The sequence below is a fragment of the Pseudorca crassidens genome, chromosome 13 (assembly GCF_039906515.1).
Source record: "Pseudorca crassidens isolate mPseCra1 chromosome 13, mPseCra1.hap1, whole genome shotgun sequence".
NCBI lineage: Eukaryota > Metazoa > Chordata > Mammalia > Artiodactyla > Delphinidae > Pseudorca > Pseudorca crassidens.
In genome coordinates this window covers 80,804,780-80,826,272 of record NC_090308.1, presented here as the reverse complement: position 1 = coordinate 80,826,272, position 21,493 = coordinate 80,804,780, and the positions used below count along the sequence as shown (strand labels likewise).

Genomic DNA, 21,493 nt, shown 5'->3' with positions numbered 1-21,493 from the left:
CTCCTGTAGCCGGAGGCCACAATGCAAAGTTTACAGGAGTCACTTGTTCCATCGTGCTGTTTCACCTTTAGGTACTTCTAAAACACGTTTTCCCCGGCTGTCCTTCCATTTACAGAACAGACCAAGGGGCCGAGGATTCTGAGTTTTTCCTCCGAGCACAGATGCGGAGTGGGTGTTAGTGAAACCATCCACGGATGCAGGTGAAAGTCTGATGGTTATTGCTGCTTTTGCTCTTTGGATGAGGTAGCAGACAGCTTTGACTCTCTGGTCCGCGGGGACTCTGGGTGGCTGGCCAGATGCAGTCTCGGTAGCTCGGGGTTTCTATTGATGTGCTGCCCGGTCACCACCAGCTTTGTCTTCTGCCGCGGCCAATCCGTCTTCCTCCCGGACCAGCCGGGAGAGAGGGGGAGGATGTGGACGGGACTCGCCCGCAGACGGCGACGCCTCCTCGGACCCCGATCCGCCCCCCGGGCACGTCCGAGGCCGAGGGAGGCGGGCCTTCCGGGGGGCAGAGCGGCGGGCGCGGCGCGCGGGGCCGGGGAGGCGGGAGCGATGGGCGGGCTCGGGCGCGGGCGGCGGTCCCGGGGCCGCGGGCTCCTCCCCGCCCTGCGCCCGCCGCTCGCCGCGCGCAGGCAGAGCGGGCTGGGCGCCGAGGTGCCGCCCAGCGCCCTGGCCGCGGCCCTGCCCGGGCCCTAGCGCCGCCGCAGCCGGAGTCCGGAGCCCCGCGCCCGCCCGCGCCCGTCTCTCCGATGGGCAACCTGCTCGGCGGGGTCGGCGTGCGCGAGCCCACCACAGTGGAGGACTGCGACTCCACCTGGCAGACGGACTCGGAGCCCGAGCCCGAGGAACCGGGGCCGGGCGGCGGCGAGGGCCCGGGGCGGGAGCCCGCGCAGCCCCCGGAGTCCCCGGAGCCCCCGGAGCGAGCCGGCGGCCGGCCCCGCGCCAGCCCCGCGCCCGACCGGGACGCCGAGGCGGCGGGCGCCGAGCAGGTACGCGGCCGGGGGGCCTCGGGCCGGGATGGGGGGGACGTTGCCGGGAAGGGGGCAGCCCCGGGCGACTCCCCGCGCGCGGGGCCTGGGCGGGGGCTGAGCAGGGCGCCTCGTCCTCCCCCCGCCGTCCCGCTGCCCCGGGACCCAGGCCTGCGCGCGGCGGTCGCCCGGAGCCGTCCGCTGCCGGCCTGGGGCCTGAGCGCGGGCGCGACGAGGCGGTCCCTCCGGGCAGAACCCAACTTGGAGGGGTGTCTTCTCTGCCTCCGCAGACGGGTGATGGAAGGCGGGGTGGGAGGAACCTGCCTCAGAACAGAGGATTGTGAAAACCCATCTAGTGCGTGTTATTGGTTAAAACAACAACAACAACAACAACAACAACCCGGAATGAGGTGGGACTACGATGGAGCAGCGAGCCGTCTCCCTACGGCGGGAGTCCCCATCCAACGTTAAAACACCAGGGTTCCTATTCCAAGTCAGGCCTTCCAACCCAGGAGTTCAGGGCACGCTTCAAAATTCCTGTTTCACCCAGAAGACTTGTTGATCCAGCTGTGCTGAAGTCATTTGCCCACTACAATTCGGAGGAGGGGTTAGTAACGAGATAAATATCCCTTTTAACCTCTGATGGACTGAAAATAATCCAGAAAACTTCAGAAGGAGGAGCTGCGTGGCCGAGCCTCTGAAGAAGTGTGCCTGGCGGAGCTCTGACAGGCTGGTGGTCCCGGGTCAGGCCCTCCTTTCCATCAGCCATGGGGGGATGAGGGTGGGAAGTGGAGCCCCAAATCTGATGTAACCATGGGCTCTTGGGTTGAGGAGAGGAATCAGCGGTATATTTTATAGAAAGGCTGCCTTCTACATCTTGACGTTCATTTCTTTTTGGGTCAGGAGGAAACAGTCTTAGTGCAAGCTCTGTGCTATCCAGGTCATTTCCATCAACTGCAGTTTTAGGGGTGGGGTGCGGTGGGAGTTCCTGTTTTGAGTCCCCACTTTAGAGAAAACTGAGGCTTAGTAGAAGCTTGCCCAAGATCATCCAGGGAGAGAGAGGTGCAAACCCATGTACGCCTGTCACCAGCATCAGAACTTCGGACGTGCTGGAGTCGTGAATGTAACTCTGCCCCTTGCTGCTGGGTCATCTTGCCTTGGGAGCTCAACCTCAGGGAAGTATGAGACACTGTATTCCAGTGTTTTTCTCTCCCACTTGTCTCCAAATGAAGAAACCTTCTGAAGAAGTTTGGGATGTCAAAAAACACCGCTCAGATTCAGTCCAACTCACCTGGTCCATCTATATAAAACAGTTTTATAATTAATGTTTCTATCAGTTAATTGCAACCCCAGTAAATGGTAAATGGCGCCAACCCTTCCTTTTCCCCTTGAATGATTAATTTTTCTTCTCTGTATCACCATGTAACTTCTACTTTTTGTTTGTTTGTTTGTTTTTTGATGTAACTTCTACTTTTTAATGCTGCTTTTGACTGTCCACGTCTTCTGTTCCCTACACCCCACAGTCATTTGCAAGAACTACTGGAGCTACCTTTAAAGTCTATCCCAGACCGACTACTTCTTACCAGCTCCATTGCTGTATTCCTAGTCCAACTGAATAGCTGACAAACGACAGTGCCATTCACTGAGATGGGGAAGTCTAGGGGGAAAGCGGCATCTGAGGTTAGGTCAAGAATGCTCTTGGGTTTAATATCTTATGAGACAGCCAAGTGGAGTTGGTGAGTAGTTAATTACGAGTGGAGCCCCAGTCCAGGACTGGAGTCATCAGCATGTACGAGTGGAAGTATTGAAAGTCCTGGGAAGATACGGGGTCGTCAAGGAGCGTGAGAAATGTGGTCAAGCCTTGGGCACTCCTCCACTGAGAGCACGTGAGGAGGGGGAACCAGAGATGAGGCTGACCAGGGGCGACTGATGAGATGGGACGGAAACCAGGGCAGCTGTGGCAGGTGACAGTGTTTCAGGAAGGACAGGGCTTAGCTGGCCCCATGCTGCTGGGAGGTTGCCTGAGTTGAGCACCAAGAAGGATGCTCAGTGAGATGGAAATTTGTTAGGTGGCATTCACAAGAGTCGTTTGGTTGTGGATGGAAGCCTGGTTGGGTGGTAAATGGGAGAAGAGGAGATGGACGGGGACTCTGGGCAACTCTCCGGTGAGGCTTTACTGTGAAAGGGAGCAGATCTATGGATCTGTCATTCAGATGGGGTTTGGGTCAGTTCCAATTTGTGTAGGTTTTTTGTTTGTTTGTTTGTTTGTTTTGCGGTACGCGGGCCCCTCACCGCTGGGGCCCCTCCCGCCGCGGAGCACAGGCCCCGGACGCACAGCCCCAGCGGCCACGGCCCACGGACCCAGCCACTCCGTGGCATGCGGGATCCTCCCGGACCAGGGCACGAACCCACGCCCCCTGCATCGGCAGGCGGACCCCCAACCACTGCGCCACCAGGGAAGCCCTGTATGTTTGTTTTAAGATGAGAGATACTACAGCATGTTTGCTGAAGGAAATGACCCAGAAGACAGGGACAGGGCTTCCCTGGTGGCGCAGTTGTTGAGGGTCCGCCTGCCGTTGCAGGGGACACGGGTTCGTGCCCCGGTCCGGGAAGATCCCACGTGCCGCGGAGCGGCTGGGCGCGTGAGCCATGGCCGCTGAGCCTGCGCGTCCGGAGCCTGTGCTCCACAATGGGAGAGGCCACAGCAGTGAGGGGCCTGCGTACTGCAAAAAAACCCCAAAAAAAAGACAGGGACATTTTGGTGACACAGGAACTAGGAATAATATGTTAAGGAACAAAATCGGTGGCTGAGCAGGTGAAAGGGGGTGGAATAGAGAGACCAAAGGAGCGGGAAGTGGGGGGGGAGCAGAGACACTGCCTGCAGGTTGGCACATTTAGAGGATGGAGGAGGTGGGCGTTCCCGTGATAATCCTGGGAAATAGGCAGGGGGTGAGTCATTCTCCTCATTTCAAAGATGATCAAACTAGGATTCAGTTAAAAGCTTCACAAAGCAGCAGCAGAGTGAAGACTCAGCCCAAGTATCCTGACTCCCAGTTTGGGGCTGTTGAAATGACACCACGGTTTCTATAATGATCCTTCGCATTTGGTGGAGCTGAAACTGATTCAGACCTAATTAGTTAGACTTGGAGCCCAGAGCCTGGGGTTCTCATTCTTCCGCTGTCGCTGGCCTCTGGGTGTTGGTGAAATTCTCCGAGCCTGCGTTACCTTGTTTCTAAGATGGAAGCACTCCTAACTGCCTGCCAGGTGTGTTATAAGAATCAAAGGAAATAATATATGTGCTTCGTACATGGAAAAGTGCTTTCTGTACACATGTCGGATGATGAGTCATGGGGTTGTAGCTCAGGCTAAATAGATTCAGAAACCTGCTAGGCAGAGCTATTTTGAAACGTGTGGCAAGGATCAGAACGTAAGCTTTGCCTCGCTTATGTAACGTGACAGAGTAGCCAGTGTTAAACACCAGCGAGTTTGGTAAGTACCTGTGTACTTGTAGTAATAGTGAGAATCACGCCACTTCAGAAACGTGTGAAAACTGCCTAGAGGATGCCAGTCTGTCAGCACATATGGGGGTGGGGGCTGAGGAGAAAAGGGGAGGGGCAAAGCTCTTAATGAATATTCAGACCTAAACTTTGTCATCTGTTTCATCATTGTCACCAGTCTTGTTGCCCTTCTGCGTGACACTGGACCCAAAGCACGTTCCTGCACGTTATAATAGTATTGATACATGGAGTTAGAGAATGCGAACTGATTATATTGACCTGTATCTTATATTTTCAAAATTATGTCATGGGACTGGGAGTTTGGTTTAGAATTTAAATAATGTGAGTAAACTACCACATATAAGTTACTACAATGTAATGTGAAGTTCATTCCAATTGAGAGCTTTTATTGCTTTGTGTGTATATATTTGAAATTTTCTAGCTTTAATCACATTGTATTATCACTGAATTAATGGAAGGTTATTCATACCTTTGTGTACTTGTTATGGTGCTGTAAAGGGTGGAATTTAGAAAGCTATTTAGTTTGTGTTAAAAGCCCCCTTTCCTTGCATTAATATTACTTGACTTCCAAGTGCAGCTAAACATTGCAAAATTAATGATAGTTTTCTTTGAGGAATTGATTTATTATCTTAACACTTTTTTTTTTAGTGTTATGTAAAGTATTCTAAAATAAGTCTGGTCAAAGAATCACTTGTGTAACCTCTGGTAAAATATAGGTCTCGAATTCATTTTAAGAATTCTAAGGTTTTCAGGTTTCTACTGGATACCGATCCATAACATTTGGCCTCTATAGGCTTTTGGCGAATAATAAAGTTTTTTATTTAGTGAAACACCTTAGGACAAATGTTATTGGCTTCCACTCAGGAAACGAGAATGCCAACAAATGTTGCTTGTAAGCATTATTAAGAGGACGTTTATAATATCCTTCATTTATCTGGACATCTTGACACTTTTCAGGCTTTCTTTATGGATGTTCATTATTTTAAGTTTGTTCTGGAAACTTCTTGGTGAAATTATCTTGCTTCAACACGTAAATGGAATTTCACTTTTTATTTTAGGAGGCTGATTCCACTGAAGTATCTGCCAAACCAAAGAGAAGTTTTTATGCTGCGAGGGATTTGTACAAATACCGACACCAGTACCCAGTAAGACTATAGAATTTTTTTTTCTAAAATGTAAAATATTTCCCTTCTGTTTTTGTTACTTTGTGGTGCCAGTGAGCAAATGTGCAAGGAAGGTCCTTGTGCCTTTTTTTTTTTTTTTTTGCTATACGCGGGCCTCTCACTGTTTGTTGTGGCCTCTCCCGTTGCGGAGCACAGGCTCCAGATGCGCGGGCCCAGCGGCCATGGCTCACGGACCCAGCCGCTCTGCGGCATGTGGGATCCTCCCGGACCGGGGCACGAACCCGCGTCCCCTGCATCGGCAGGCGGACTCTCAACCACTGCGCCACCAGGGAAGCCCCTGTGCCTTTTTTTGTATGTCCATATGCTGGAGATTGACTTATTTTTTCCTTTAGCAGAACTTCAAAGATATCCGATATCAAAATGACTTGAGCAACCTTCGTTTTTATAAGAATAAAATTCCATTTAAGCCTGATGGTGAGTAATCCGCTCCCTTGGTAAAAAGCAAACTTTAAATAGTAGTACCGCTAGTCATTCTTTGTTCATTCCATGGTCAGTGCATTCATTGTTCATTGACTGGCTTTCCTCTGCCCTGCCGTCCACTGTGTCCCCAGAGTCCTAGACCCTTGACCTGTGAGCATCTGCTCAGCAGGTTCTGGGGGAGTAACTTGAGGATTAGCCATCCTTCCCACCACCTGTTTACAGTGGCGACTACTATCTGAAAGGTAGTGGGGGCCATTTTTGTGAGAGGAAAAGAGATTTTGAGAACCATAGAATATTAGATTATTAAGGACCCATAAGGGAGATCAAATTCAGTTTCCTCACTTTAAAGATGAAGTTGCTGGGTCTTGATGACCGACTTGATCATAGACTTGATCATAGACTTGGATCTGGGCTCCAGAGTTCGGTGTTCTTTTCACTGTGCCAAACCCGGAAAATCTTTGGAACATAATTGAAAGGTGGTTGTTTTTCTATTAGAATAATCTTTCCTGTCGATTTTCAGATTCAAGGTCAGGGAGCTAGAGCAGCCCCAGTTCAGCGTTCCAGCATCCCAGGGAGGGAACTGCACACACTGTAGATCTCCACGCAGCTCTGTCAGACATACTGGCCCTCCTCCACACTCTACAGTTGCCCTCCCAGGATCTTTCCTAGACCTTTAGTGAGAGGGTGCAGTCTCTGTGGTGATACGCATGACTCACCCAGGCACCAGGCCGTGGTTCGCGGTGGGCGTCCTCATTTTATCCAGGTCAAACCAGAAAGCTGGCTGCTCCCCGTCCGTAGAGCCCTTATCTCTGTGAGATGACCAGATGGCCCTGGCCGCTGCTTTTCACTCTCAGTGGAAACCCAGCCAAATCTCCAGCAGCGTGAGTCAGGGGACGAGGGTCATGGATTGCAAAGCTCTCCGAGTGGCAGGACCTTGCAGTCTTTGATGAGCTAACTGGCTGAAGAATATCTAAGGAATTCCCTATATTTGTGCACTGGCAGACGCACCAGTTGGAAATTAGAATGTAAGAACATTGCTGCAATGGCCAGATCCCCTTATCTTTAGTTGATTTCTGGTGTCCCAGAAGTCTGCCCTGTTTTGGAAGGAGCCCTCTGGATAAAAATGCCCTGTTGTATTGACTAATGGTAGAAAGGTACTGCTTTATTTACTAGTTGAAATAGTATTAATTAAATTAGTTAGTTTTTTAGGATGTGGAGTAAGAAAACCTTTTGAAGAAATGCAATGATAGATAGGTAATTTGACTCTGATGTGAATTTAAAAAATTTTTCCCAAAGGAATGCCTTCAAAATATTAAAAACATTGAACATAGAGATAATGACAGTATTTAACTCAATTATTTTTATGTTTCTAACAGTGAATTTATTTTTGAGGTGGTAATTTAGAGCGATAACTTAAAGCAATGCATTAATTTTTTGTAATCTTTATCACAAAAGTTATTTGGAAACCTTGTAAGACTGGTGGAGGTCAGAAGTTTTAGCTAAGGTCACATAAAATGTTATTCTAGTTTATTATATAAATTACATCAACTCTCACTTTCCTTCCCAGTATGTGTGAACGCGCACACACGCGCACACACACACACACACACACACACACACCACGCTTGTCAGTAAGCATAAGGCTGCAATGATGTATGTTACTTATTAAGTAGGAGGAGGGATAGATGGAAGGGGAAACAAATGGGAAATTATGGAGGTAAATGGCTTCAACATGCTGATGATTAAAAAACAGCCTTTTACCAAAAACCCTGAGTGTGGACCTCTAGTACAAACTGGTGATCTCTGGAGGAAACGAGAAGGAGATGAGTTACGTCTAGAAAGATATTAGGTTGTTGTGTCTTTTCCTATAAAATTGACTAAGTGGCCGCACAGTCAGTTGTGACTAGACAGATTTGGGGAAGCAGAGGATTTTGCCGTGATAAGTTCCTATAGGAGAAGAACTGGATGTGGTGAAGAAGAGGGCTTACGTTTCAGAACCAGAAAGACCTGTGTTCTACTCCTGGTTTTGTTAATGTGTGACTGAGCAAATCACACCATGTCCTCAGTGGTAAAGCGGGGCTGGTGACGCTGGTTTGAGACAGTGCTGGGTGGATTCAGCGGGCTGGCTACACCCTATGTAATCCCGGCCCCCGCCGCTAGGAGGCGCTCACCACCATTTCCTTTCCCTTTTCTCTCCTCCCTTTCCTCCTTTTCCCTGCTTCTCTCCTTTCTCTTCTTCCCATCTTTGTCTCCTTCCTTTCTTTTTGCCTGGCATACATTTCATTTTTATTTGATCTAGTATTTCAAGAACTCTATGGCCCTCCAGGGCAGGGGTTGGCCAACTTTCTCTGTACAGAGCCAGAGAGTAAATATCCTCAGCTTTGTGGGCCACACAATCTCTGTTGCAACTACTCAACTCCCCTGTTATGATAGAAAATACGTGAATGGATGTGCCTGGCTGTGTTCCAATATAGCTTTATTTATAAAACAGATGGCAGGCCATAGGTTGCCAGCCTCTGCTTTAGAGTAACTGTCCAGTAGCGCTTTCTCCGATCTGAGGTGCCATAAATTTGTTTTTAGAATTAGACTTATTACATAGCAGAGTATATGGCATAGGGTATTCATCTTACACAAGCATTGTTGTTGTGTGCTGTCGTTAAGTTTTAACATAAGGCTTAAGCGATTCAGTCTTAAAATGCCTCCAACAATGTTTTACACGTCTGGTTCGTGTTCTAAATCTTTACTCTTTAGGTGTTTACATTGAAGAAGTTCTCAGTAAGTGGAAAGGAGATTACGAGAAGCTGGAATACAGCCATACCTACATCCAATGGTCAGTCGTGTGCTCTGTCTCGCACCTGTTTCATCATGTGTGTCTCCCAGGCAACATTAATGTAAAAATATTATTTTTCTAAAACGTAGGCTTTTCCCCCTGAGAGAACAAGGCTTGAACTTTTACGCTAAAGAACTAACTACGTATGAAATCGAGGTAAGGCCAGCTCATTTCATTTGGTGTGAATTAGCCAAATTATATTGCCGTTCGATGGCCCTGATAAGTCCGAGTCACCCAGCTGACTTTTCTTTTTTCATTAGGAATTCAAGAAAACAAAAGAGGCCATTAGAAGATTCCTCTTGGCTTATAAAATGATGCTGGAATTTTTTGGAATAAAACTGATAGATAAAACTGGAAATGTTGCTCGGGCTGTTAACTGGCAGGAAAGGTTTCAGCACCTGAACGAGTAAGTAAAGCCCCGCAGTGCAACCCCGGGCGGGCGTGGTGTTTTCCCCGGGTTGGAATTCTCTATGGCTCGTAGAACAAGCAACAGATGGGCTCGGGAATTTGCATTCAAAAGCTCGTCTGAGATGCACTTCATTCCTGTTCTGTATTCTAAAGCAAAACAAAGTAGCAGCCAAACAAGAATGACATTCCCGGTAGAAAGGCGGCTGCTCGGTTTCAGAGCTGTTTCTTCCTGAAGCATCTCCGCTGCCCCCAGCCAAGTGTGGCCTCGCCCCCTCTTTACCCCACGTTGCTTGACCTTTGCGGTTGTTGTTTGTGGACACTTTTCCAGACCCATCCCCTAGGTTGTGAGATTCTGCTAGCTCAGCACGCTTCCCAGGCACAGTGCTTTCTTAGATTAAATCCATGAATTAAGCCTATGACATATACAAATCATTTCATAAGACTGACAGGTACTCATACATTTTACTAAGAAAGAGGGAAAATTAGAATCTTCGCCATTTAGGTCAAAACCAGAAGCCCATTTTTGGTTAATAAAGCCAAACACCTGGAAGAAAATTTTACCAGTTTATTTGGAATTGATTTGCTATATTCTTTTTTCTTTTTTTTTTTTTTTGCGGTACGCGGACCTCTCACTGTTGTGGCCTCTCCCGTTGCGGAGCACAGGCTCCGGACGTGCAGGCTCAGCGGCCATGGCTCACCGGCCCAGCCATTCCACGGCATGTGGGATCCCCCGGACCGGGACACGAACCCGTGTCCCCTGCATCGGCAGGCGGACTCCCAACCACTGCGCCACCAGGGAAGCCCTGCTATATTCTTTTGCTTGGATATTTATAACTTTCATTAACACATATGCCCAAAGTTGGTTTTTTTTTATTATTATTTTCTTTGCATGCAAACTGGCTTTTTTTTCTTTTTAATTATAGGGTGACTTATGAGCACTGGACTATAAAACCAACTTTAAACATTTTTAGCACATTGTAATTAGCTGAACTGGGCAGGTACTAAGAGAAAAACAAAATTAAAACTAACCTAAGACATTTTTCTTTGCCCCAAACAGAATTTTTTGCATTGCTTAACTAAATTTTTTGTGCTTTCCTAGAACTTTTATCTTGCTTGTGTAAAATGAGTATGAGTACAATATTAATGTTTAAGCCTTCCGTTTACTTTATTAGTCATAATCAACGCTGTTAAAATGGTAGCTTGCACTAAAACACGCAGGATATGGGCATAAAGCATTATGATCTTGACGAGAAGACCCATTAACTCATAACTCAAGTTCACTTTGATTTCTGTAGAGCACTTATAGTAGAAGTATATATGCCTCTGCCTAGGCAATGCAGGTAGCTATCTCTGGACAGAGTCTCTAAGCACTTATGTCAGACTGTCACAGAAGGCTGTGTGCAAGCAGCCTGTTGACATGAAGGCTGGCAGAAGGCAGCCTTTGAAGAGGATCTGGTAGCATCTCATCTTCCATGTACCCACGACTATCGTTTTAGAGAATTTCCACCTGGTTTTGTTTTGGTCGGAATAGCAATCATACTTAGTAAATGTTTGTTGAATGAATAATGAGGAACAAAACAGGTTTGTCTGCCTAAATCCTCCTTGGGGTTTTATTGTCAGGTCCTCAGATTAGTAGCTGGAAGCCGCCCTTCCGAAGACTGTCGTTGAGTGATGTCCTAGCTTGGTGTGGGGAGGGGAGCCTGACCCCTACTGCCCCATGCTGCTCCCTTTCCACCATCATTTTTCCTTTCCGTGGGTATTGCTTACAGCTTCTACTTGTGTTTTAAGCTGAATGACATCTTGAGTTTTTCACAGTAAGCAGGGAACTCAATACATTTCTCGTAGCCTAGCGGATAAAAACTATTGAATGAAAATCAAGTGAAATAAAGTTTAGTGAACAAGTGACCATGACTAAAAGAGGTAAAACATTTTCAAACACGAGAGTGCAGGCATATAGACCAACCACGAAGATGGATTTCCAATTTTATTTGTAATCACCTTGGATTACGGAGCTGTATTTTAGACCCTGGAATCCCCTCTCCCTTTTACTTTCTGTCTCCTGGTTCTTGGCTTTTGTGTGTCCTTTCCTCGCTAACCTGCTCTTCCTGACAGCTTCAGCCCTTCTTACTACCCTTACCGCTGTCTGGAAGCCCAGCTTCTCTCTTTGATCTGCTACGCGACCCCAAAGTCTACTCACAACTCTAGGAGTGTAGGGTGTTTTTTTTGTATTTCTTTGTGACATTTATTTCAAATCATACTGAAACACCCGATTTCTTTCTTGTATAATTTTGTTCTATAATCCGGATCTCCATTCTCTTTAACCCAAGTGTTTGTCCTTTTCTACTGTTATGTAAACTTTTTAATTGGAGAACGTGTTGATACAGATAAGTGTGCACAGAAATTTTATCTTGGTCATTCATCCTGGACTGGATATGTGAAACTGAGCTGCTTGCAAATATAGTAAATTTTGTTGTGTCGTGTTAACTCTTCTTTGGGATTTTTAAGGGAAAACATTCTTCTGCTTTTCCATCTCTCTCTTTCTCATAGACTTATGAAGCAGATGTTGGGATTTTTACCACCAAGTGTTTAGAGTATGCAAACTCTACGTTGGATCAGTCTTGCTGATAAAGACATTGTCTTAACTTCACTCAAATTTGTATTGTCTCAAAAGACTGGTACTTCCTAACTATTAAAAAATACAGATTCATAAGACTGAAATGTATCTGTGCTACATTGTACCCTTTGGCCTTCAAAGAGTCGAATAGTAAGAGAACACTATTTTGGTAAACATCCAGGAGGCTGGAGATAATGAAAACTGCTGGACTTGTCATTTCTAGCGTCTGGTGAGCCCACATCATTAAGGGTTTAGTTTTGTCCAAACTAACTCTCTTCTTAAAATATAAGGCCATGGAGCCACGCCCTTCCGTCCCTCAAATAATTCAGTATCCTCTTCCATGCTTCCCAAATAAGTTGCTAGTTATTCCTAAGTGAATACCAAGCGCTTGTGGAAGCCAAGGCAGGTATATGCGATGCTTGTCTAAAGTTCAGTGTCTGAGGTATAGACAGGTTTGGGGAAGTGAGGAATAAGTGGTGCAATATTGGGTGAGTAACTAACCCGGGCTGGTGATGACACACATGATTAATACATGGACCTGAAGGTTCCCTTAGGATGCAGCCAGGTATTTGTAATAAAGCAACTCTTGGGCTGAGTGAGGTAGGGGGGCAAGATTATGAATCGTGACAAAATAGGTTTGGAAAGTTTTCATCTGCTAATGGCTTTAGTTTTGGGACAAGAAAAGAAAGATGTTAGTGCGATCTGGGGAAAGAGGAGTCTTTGCAGTCAATGCCATTAGAAGTAAAATTTTAAATTCTGTGATAGGGAAAGAGGAGGTGAGAGAGAGGCCACAGACGGAAGAGAATGAGGTGATTAAGGTGGGATAGGTACACATAAGGTAGTCCTTAGTACCAAATCTGTATAATACCAATACCAATAATTATACTGATGTTAAATAGTGCCTGAAATTTATTGAGTTCCACATGCTCTGCATATATGTCAGCTAATTTGATGCTTACAAGTGCAGTGAGGTGTGGGTACTTGAGCCTTAGGGGTGCCGTGATCTCATGTAGCTGTTGGTGGCACGGCTAGGGTGTGAATTCGGTTCTGACTCCAAAGCCTATACTCTTTGCTCTGCTAAATATGTCACTTCTGCCTCCTTTGTCGGAATTGTTCCAGCAAGGTAGAACGGTTTCTGCTGCTTTCCTTCTGAGGGTTGATATGGTGGGTTCTGCTGGCCCGCTGACCCTGTAAGTCGTACATTCGGCTGGTAACCCATGCTCGGCACTGTTTACCTGTGACAGGTACGATACGTTTGTGTAGTAGATAGTCATCCTCAGTGTATTTAACAAACAAACAGCCATTCGACATCCATGGGAATACATTGAAAATCTAAATGTTTTTCAAGTACAAAGAACTAAAGGAAAAAGGAGAATTTATTTTACGCATTGGAGTTTTACATAGATTGGCGTTACACTGAGGTACAGGGTTTTCACATCTTGTTTTATTCTTCTTAGCGGTGTCTACTACGACTTTTAGCCAAGTCATTACAAGGCATGTTTTCCCAGCTTACCCTTCCATCAGAAATAGTTTCCCAGTGGTTTTTATGCCCCTGCTTTCCGCCACCTAATTTTCCTCCTTCGTTGTATTCAATCCTCTTCCAGGTCTCAGCACAACTATTTAAGGATCACTCGTATTCTGAAAAGCCTCGGCGAGCTTGGATATGAAAGTTTTAAATCTCCTCTTGTAAAATTTATCCTTCATGAGGCTCTTGTGGAAAATACCATCCCCAACATTAAACAGAGCGCCCTGGAGTATTTCGTGTACACAATTAGAGACAGAAGGGAAAGGAGAAGACTCCTGCGCTTCGCCCAGAAACATTACACGCCCTCGGAGAATTTTATCTGGGGACCACCCAGGAGGGAACAGCCCGAGGGCAGCAAAGCCCCGAAGACCCCCGCCCCGCCCACCTCGGGGCATCACAGCCAGACGTCTATGCACAAAAAACCCAAGGACTCCAAAAATCCCTCTGCAGCTGGGCGTGTAAATAGCAAAGCTGCCGAAGACAAAAAAGTGACACCTAGGGAGCCGGAGGAGGAGACAGACTGGCCCAGCTCTGAGGCCGGCAGCGAGGCTGCCAAGTCCGGAGACCCAGAGAGGGAGGGTGATGCCGACAATTCCGGTCCTCAACCAGAAGAGACAATTGCGCATGCGCTGGAGAAAAAGGAGAGTGCGTCTCCCTCTGAAAAAGATGAAGAGCGTGAAAACCGTAACAAGGACTGTGAGAGTCCCGGAGAGACAGGTTCCCACGATGACGCACTCTTACAGTGAATTATCAGGAAGCCCACAGACCCGTGTGGGTGAGGAACAGAGGCCACGTTTCGGAGGGTAGCCGGCTGTTGGTGATCTCTGTTGTAAGCATTCAGTTGTCACTTGGTTTTGATTTTGGATGACAGTGAATTTAATATTTAACCAGAAGTCTGAAGACAGGACCCAATTCATGAATGCATTCTGTAACACTCTGGGGACGTGAGTTTTCGAATCCAGTACACAACAATTACTTTTAAATTCTTTTCAGTGTATCTGGAAATAACCATGTAGTCTTCGATACAGCAAATAAATTCTTTGGAGTGACTCCGCTCTACATGAAGAAAATCAAGTGGATAATTTCGTTAGGTTGCCACCCCTTTGCCCGTTTTATGGATTCCTTTGTTTTTAAGCTGCGAGAAAGAATTTGGTCTTCTCAGATGTATTCGGAAGAAATTGGGAGTCTTTTCATTACAGCACCTCAGCATGCTTATTTTTAGTTTCTGGTAAGTGGGATGGATGTTCTTGGGGAGATATACTTGCCCCTCCCCGTTTGTCGGTCCTGCTGTTTTTCCTCTTCCCCTCTCCGTTCTCTCCCTCGTTGGCCACTTGTGTCGGCGGGCACGCGCATTTCTAGTGTACATTCGGATGATCTACTACAGTGACGTTTACGTGGCGTAGAGGGAACTGTCGGCTGTATTATTTCAAGAATTTTTTTAAAATAATAAAAATGGTTTTCTGTGTTAAGTGCTTAAAAACAAATTTCGATGCAAAAGTCCAAGAAGAGAATTTTGCCTTCTGTGGCTGTTCTGTACAAATTTGGTGCTTGTTTCTGAATGCAAATGACTAAAGAATTAAAAAATAAGAAAGGAAATTACTCGTTTTCAAAAGGCACGCATCTGGCACTGGCAACAAGGCAGTGGTCCCTAAAATCATGAATATCTCAGTGTTATGTAGACTATGACATTAATATGGCTTAGTCCACAGTATATCTTTAGAAAAAATATAATCTGCTGCGTCTCTAAGTTGTCAAAGCTCGAAATTGAGAACAGACTGGACATCCCATGTATTCAGTTTTAGTAAGCACTGAATGTGTTAATATTGGGTAAGAGCAAATAACTTTCTTGCTTATACTATTATTACTAATTATTACACATTCGAAAACAAGTCAAACACTGTGGTGAGAACTTCAGAGGATACGTACACATATAGTGAAAGCAATTCACAGAAAAAATTTTTTTTCACTGCATTTCATTTAGAAAGGAATTGGCTTTTGTGTGTTTCTTAGGCCCTTAAGGGAAGTTCTATTCACTTTAACCCTCAGAGAATTTTTACTATGTCCTATTTTTAAATCACATTATGTCATCTTCTGTTACCTTTATTGACCAGAGGATTTTTAGCAGAGGGTTTCTAGAAAATAGACACACAAGTAGTATGCTTTAGAAGGGTTACATTGCCCTGAAGTTTACATGAAACAGCATTGTTGCTCAAATCTGACTTATTTTATATGAATGTTAGTAACGCTCATGTTATATATTGTATTCCAATAAATATAGAATATTTTTTCACTATCATTTCTCATAATATGACAGTTTTTGCTTTCTACTGTTTTGTGAAGTGAGCATTAGGATTTGGGGAAACCATTCTGCTTTTGCATTTCAATTTCTGTGTTTTTTCACATGGACCCTCTAATGGCCCCATCGAGCTCAATAAACAGTTCTACAGCTTAGGACATGAGAGTAGGTTGTCACATTGGGCTGAACTGTAGGAATATGATTCATTTGAAATACCTTACCAATTTTGCATACATGATAAAGTGTTCACACCACTTTCTAAGTGCATAATGTTAAAATTTTGCGACCAGATATTAAAATATTAATAAGTGGACAGATACTAAAAGAAATGGGTATAATCTAAATCACTTAGAAACTAATAGTATATCAGAACGCTTAGAAGTAAAAATGTTTCATTCAATAATTTAACTTTTAGCGTATTCCTAATTAGGGGTTTGATTAGATTGTACTGTTTAATTTGAGAATATTTAGTCTCAAGGGAAAACTGCCTGGCTTCCACTTAAAACAGTGGCCTTTTTCTACCATGTTGTTTTGAAATGCATACTCACGTGAAACAGTATGAGTCCTACGCATAATCTGTAAATAACTTACGAGAGAATTCTTCAGTGGAAACAAGTGAGAGGATGGCATTCCTTTTGCAGATAAAAATTATGAACGTCTAGAGTTTTTTTCTATTAAGAATACTCTGTACATTCAATAGTTTTACAATAAGATCTGTAGGTGTGTCTTTAGGTGTGTGTGTTACGACATGAAACAGCCCTCTGGGTTTGACTGTGATGTTTTGTATTTTTAAGAACTACCATGTGCTTGCAGAAACTAAGAAGCTGTTATCAAAATGCAGTGGAGCATGGCCAAATGACTAGAAACTTTATTGAATTTTTGTGAATATATAGACTTTATCATTGTACCATGGACTGTGAATATACTAAGTATTGGCTATTGATAAAATACTAATTTGCATTTCAGGCAAATAGATGTTACACCGCTTGGTTAGTCTAGTATATTTCTAATATTTTGTGCTTTCATATCCCAAAGGAGACGATATATGTGAAAATATTTTGAAATACTGTAAAGTGATATATAATGACAAGATATATTTCTGTAGAGAAAAAGTTTATAACGTTAAGAGTATTGTACCATTATACATCCTCATGCTCAATCTCATAAGAAACTGAAAAGAATCATGACAGAACTGAAAATATGTCTGCTTTCTCTAAGTCATGTCCAGTTCTCAGTTCAAAAATTATTTGGTATAGTTTTATTTTGGATTTTAGTTTTGAGAAACAACCATTTTCAGTTTCAAGGAGAAAACAAAACTTATGACTCTGGAGTTACCAGAGAAGTTCTAAGATATTTTGCTAAGTATTAAAAATATAAAGATTGTGTTTAGAAATTACCTACTTTCTTTCTAGTTTTTACACTTTAACCTGACAGAAGGAATGCTCTGGTGAAAAAGGAAAAATATTGTAGTACAGTATTACTTTTGAGTTACTCTCTAAAAAATCATTTTAGAAAGTAAAATTCCTTATCAAGTTGTCAAAAACTGGTTGAACTGATGGAGAGGGAATATTTGTTTAATTGTTTCAAGTTAAATTTCCCAGGTTTATAGTAGAGTTATGGTTGAGTGTATAATGTACTGAGTAACTAAATCAAGCCAGTTTCTTTGTCTTTCTATAATTGAGGCTCTTCTAAAAGCTTTATTTTCTAACCTGAGAAAAGAAGGGCGTTCTTGATCTTGCTTGATTGTAATTGCATCTGTGGGTCTCTCAAGTTTATTTGGGGTGAGTGGGGACTCTTTGTTATAGGAGTAGTTTTGAAGATTTCTATTTTGTTTCCCACTTAAAAAGTTCCAATTTTCTTTTCCTTTGGGGTATATCCATTAAGTGTAAGGTAGGCTGAAGTTAGACAAGGTAAGACAAGGTAAGGTAGACAAGTTAGACAAGTTAGACAAGAATCATTTCAAATGTAGGTGCAGTTGTAGAAAATGATGGCCTGGGTCAGCTGGATCTGGAAAATTAGGGGTGTACAAAGGGTTGACTTCTTTCAATTTAGAATTCTTTAGTGTTTATTCCATGAGCATATTTGTTGAGTAATCTCTAGGGTGACAGTGAGTACACCCTGCCTCTTTGCCTGTTCCAGCCCACCCAGCAGACTGTGCTTAGGGACAGACCACGTTTTAGAAATTCCTTATTACCGAAGTTAATAATAGAATAATATAGTTATAAATATGAATGCCTGGAGGTGTCCAGATGTGCCTTAACTAATGTAAATGCTTTTCATTCAGAAGTTTAAATTTTTACTTCATTATGAAATCTTGCCATAAGAAACATTCCAAACCGTGAAGATCAGTTCATTTAATGAAATTTACTTTCGTGCTTTTTCATTTTGGAGACATTTCCATTTGTATCAGTAACATCAGTTCAAAAGGAAGTGTACTAGCCACAGTGTTCAAAAATGTGTTACATTTGAGAAAGAAGTAAGATCTTACAGCAGAAAGATTAACTTCATTGTTACATTTATTTATGCTTCTGCCTAATTTTGCTACACCCTGTAATTTTCATTGTAAACATCTCTCAGTTACTACAAGTAATATTAATCTGTGTTTTACTTTTGCTTTTAGATACAGAGGGATGTAGAGAATGGAATTCTATTAGAGAAATGATTTAAAAGTTTAATTCCAGTAGATAGTTGGAGGAATCTGAAATTAATTTGGACTTTTATGCTGTAGTTTTATTAGAAACATTTAAACAGTACTTGTTCTTGCTTTTTCCCTAGATTAGAGAGAATGTTTTTTGTCATCTTCTGCTTTTTCCCTCATCTGTTGAGAAGTTTATTGTTTTAGTTACTTGTGGGAAATAACTTCTTAATATGTTTGTTTCCTTGAATTAAAGTGTTCACGTGGAGGATACAATTAACTGCTTCGTTTTATGGCCCAAACTCTTGCCTGGAGGTTGAGTTCAGAGATGGGGAGGTGGCTGAGAACCAGAGTGGGCGTCCTGGTGAAGGGGCACGTACACTGGGCTGCATCCTCTCCAGTAGAGGAGGGGTCTCCGGAGCCTCCCCTGGATGCCGAGGGTGTCGGACCCCGTGATCGCGGTCTTCTGAGGAAGGTGGGCCACCTTGGACTTCATGCACAGTTTCACTGGGTATCAATTTTCATAAAATACCTGTTATAATTCATTCGTCACCATTTTGCAGTTGTTTAGGAAATTGTGAGCAGTTGGATACCTGCTATGTAAATTACAGCTGAATCTTTCTATCTCGGGAAACATTGAAATACCAGTTCTGCCTACCCCTCTCGCCAGTTCAAAACTTCTGATTTCCATCAAAAATTATTTGGGGTTGTTCTTTCAGAGGTCTCTATATAAAATTCTCCATAAAATGATTTAGTGTAAAGACGAAGTGAAAGGGAAAAGGCACCAGTGCGCACTTGTTATGCTGAGAGACCTTTTTTAGACAAATCAGAAACCTTATATATTTTAATATGAAAAATATGTTGAAGCTATAAAGTTTATCATATTTTTGTTTTTAAGTTATAATGGAGTTTGTGGAACCGTTACATTAACTAGAGAGATTCGTTGTGTAATAAGCTTTGGTCCTAAGAAGTGTCCAAGGTCTGCAGTCATTGGTCAGATGCACACCTTTTTCAGTGCTGGTGGGTTTAGTTTCATGTGGAGAAGAGGAAAATAACAATCGAAACAAAAAATTAGAAACAGTCACGAGAAACTCACTATAGAAATAAAGATGTAACTGACTGTAGGTTTGTGGAGTGCCAGAATTTACTGGAATGAGGAACAGATGAGGATGCAGAAGCTTTACGGTGGGAACGTGCTCGGTGTCATCCGTGCCAGGGAGATCTGGACTGGTGTGAATGGGAAGCAATGCCATTCATGCTCGCATTTTCAGCCTGGATTCCGCTTACTCCACAGTAGATGGAAACCTTTCACAGACTGAGAGAAATAATCACATGATGCGCCACCAGGTTGAATTCCTGTGCCCGTGGTTCTACTGACAGAAAGTTAAGTGGAGGCAGTGGCTGCAGAGACGGGAAGGAGGTCCCGCGCTAGGCTGTTTCTAACCATGTGACTGTACCCCACGCCGGGAGAGCGATGGCGTCTTCCTCGTGTGGCACCACCGTTAAGAGCAACAAACCAGAGCAAGGGTTTGACAAGCGTTTTGTTCTTTGTCCTTTTTTGCTTTTGTTTTTGTTTTGCGGTACGCGGGCCTCTCACTGTTGTGGCCTCTCCCGTTGCGGAGCACAGGCTCGGGACGCGCAGGCTCAGCGGCCATGGCTCACGGGGCCCAGCCGCTCCGCGGCATGTGGGATCTTCCCGTACCGGGGCACGAACCCGCGCCCCCTGCATCGGCAGGCGGACTCTCAACCACTGCGCCACCAGGGAAGCCCTGTCCTTTTTATAAGAAAGTTGTTTCCGTGTTTCCCAAGTGAGCTGTCCACTCCTCTTCCGTGTTACCTAAGAAGATAGACGGCCAACTGGGTCCAGTCACCACTTCAGCCGGGAAACTGTTGTGTCCTTTGTATGTTGAGTATTTCAGGAAAATGGGTAGATTCTTAGAAAGATGTGTGCTTTCCTTCCTGCATGAGTGCTGCCTCTCCAGCAGCCGTGGGCCTTCTCTGTGCTCTGTCATCTCCTGCAGGATGAATTACAGAACGCCGTGCACGTCTGTGCACACCAATACCATGTGTATGTGGTAGGAGCTGTAACCAGTTTCTGGATCTGTATGGTACTATGAAACACTTATTTTATAATCCTGTAACTGTATGGCAGTGTTATGCCAGAAAATGTATAAAGTGCAGTAGTGTCTGTTGTTTACTGCTGTATTTAAAAATATCGTTTCTGAATCTATATATTTAGAGTTCTGTTATTTTTAATAACTATTGCCAAATATACATCCTGTAAAACGACCAAAAGCCACTTCATCTTACTTAACATTTTAGCATTATGCTGATTTTGCATGATTAAAATATTTTTAAAGAGCTGGAACAAATGACTTTGCTGTTTTTCTATGATTAGACTTTTTTTATGGTTATGGTATGAGATCAACATTATTTCCCTTTTATCCCCTAAAATAAATATTGTATTTTGAAGAGTGAAATCTTATTTACACAGGCAGTTATTTTTGTCGGGAGATTTTGGAGGGCAGATCACACGTGTAAGTACCTGGATGTTTACTGTTCTCTCTTTTTTTCACTTTAATGCAGAGTTTTAAAAGTATATTTAATATAGATGACTGAAAATGAATAACTCATGGAGGGGACAGATTTTTTTTCACTTAATAGAGCTAGTCTTCTAACAACAATTTTTTGATTAAGAAAAATGCAGCTGTGCGATGCAATTGAGGACGTTGCTCGAGATGCCGCAGGACAGCGGGGATGAAGGTGAGGAAGAGCATCACGTTGGAGCTTGCCTGCGCTGACCTGTAGAGGCGGGAAAAGAGCGTATGAAAGAACTAAGAACAAACTAGTAAGAGTCAGAATGAAATCACATCGTGCATAATTGAGAAACTCAGAGAGAGAGAGGGAACAAACCACAGCCATGGTGGCGAGCAAGCATGATTTTAACTGCAGCCTTTGGGATGAGCTGTTTAGGGAGAGAGCAACGCACACAAGCAATTATCGTCCTAAGGGAAGAACGGACACATTCTGGTAACAGAAAATAGAGATGTTTGCTTTTCCCCAAGGGTCAAATGTCAGAAGGCAACCTAAGACCT

General features: G+C 44.1%; 1 protein-coding gene across 7 annotated transcripts; it reads left to right on the top strand.

The window, feature by feature from the left end:
• Positions 1-665: 665 nt before the first annotated feature.
• OGFRL1 (opioid growth factor receptor like 1) lies at positions 666-20,878 on the top strand. Of its 7 annotated transcripts, XR_010933869.1 has the most exons (8): positions 666-989; positions 5,545-5,631; positions 6,003-6,084; positions 8,842-8,920; positions 9,010-9,076; positions 9,181-9,326; positions 13,547-14,695; positions 18,655-20,878. XR_010933869.1 is itself a non-coding variant. In XM_067702838.1 (7 exons), exons 1-7 carry the CDS (start codon positions 750-752, stop codon positions 14,211-14,213), a joined length of 1,365 nt encoding a protein of 454 aa, XP_067558939.1. In that variant the 5' UTR covers positions 666-749; the 3' UTR covers positions 14,214-14,936. The 7 variants fall into 7 exon arrangements, 6 of the variants coding, with proteins under 6 accessions (XP_067558939.1, XP_067558938.1, XP_067558941.1 ...); XM_067702838.1 differs by lacking the exon at positions 18,655-20,878 and having other exon boundaries at positions 6,006-6,084; positions 13,547-14,936; XM_067702837.1 differs by lacking the exon at positions 18,655-20,878 and having other exon boundaries at positions 13,547-14,936.
• Positions 20,879-21,493: the final 615 nt, after the last annotated feature.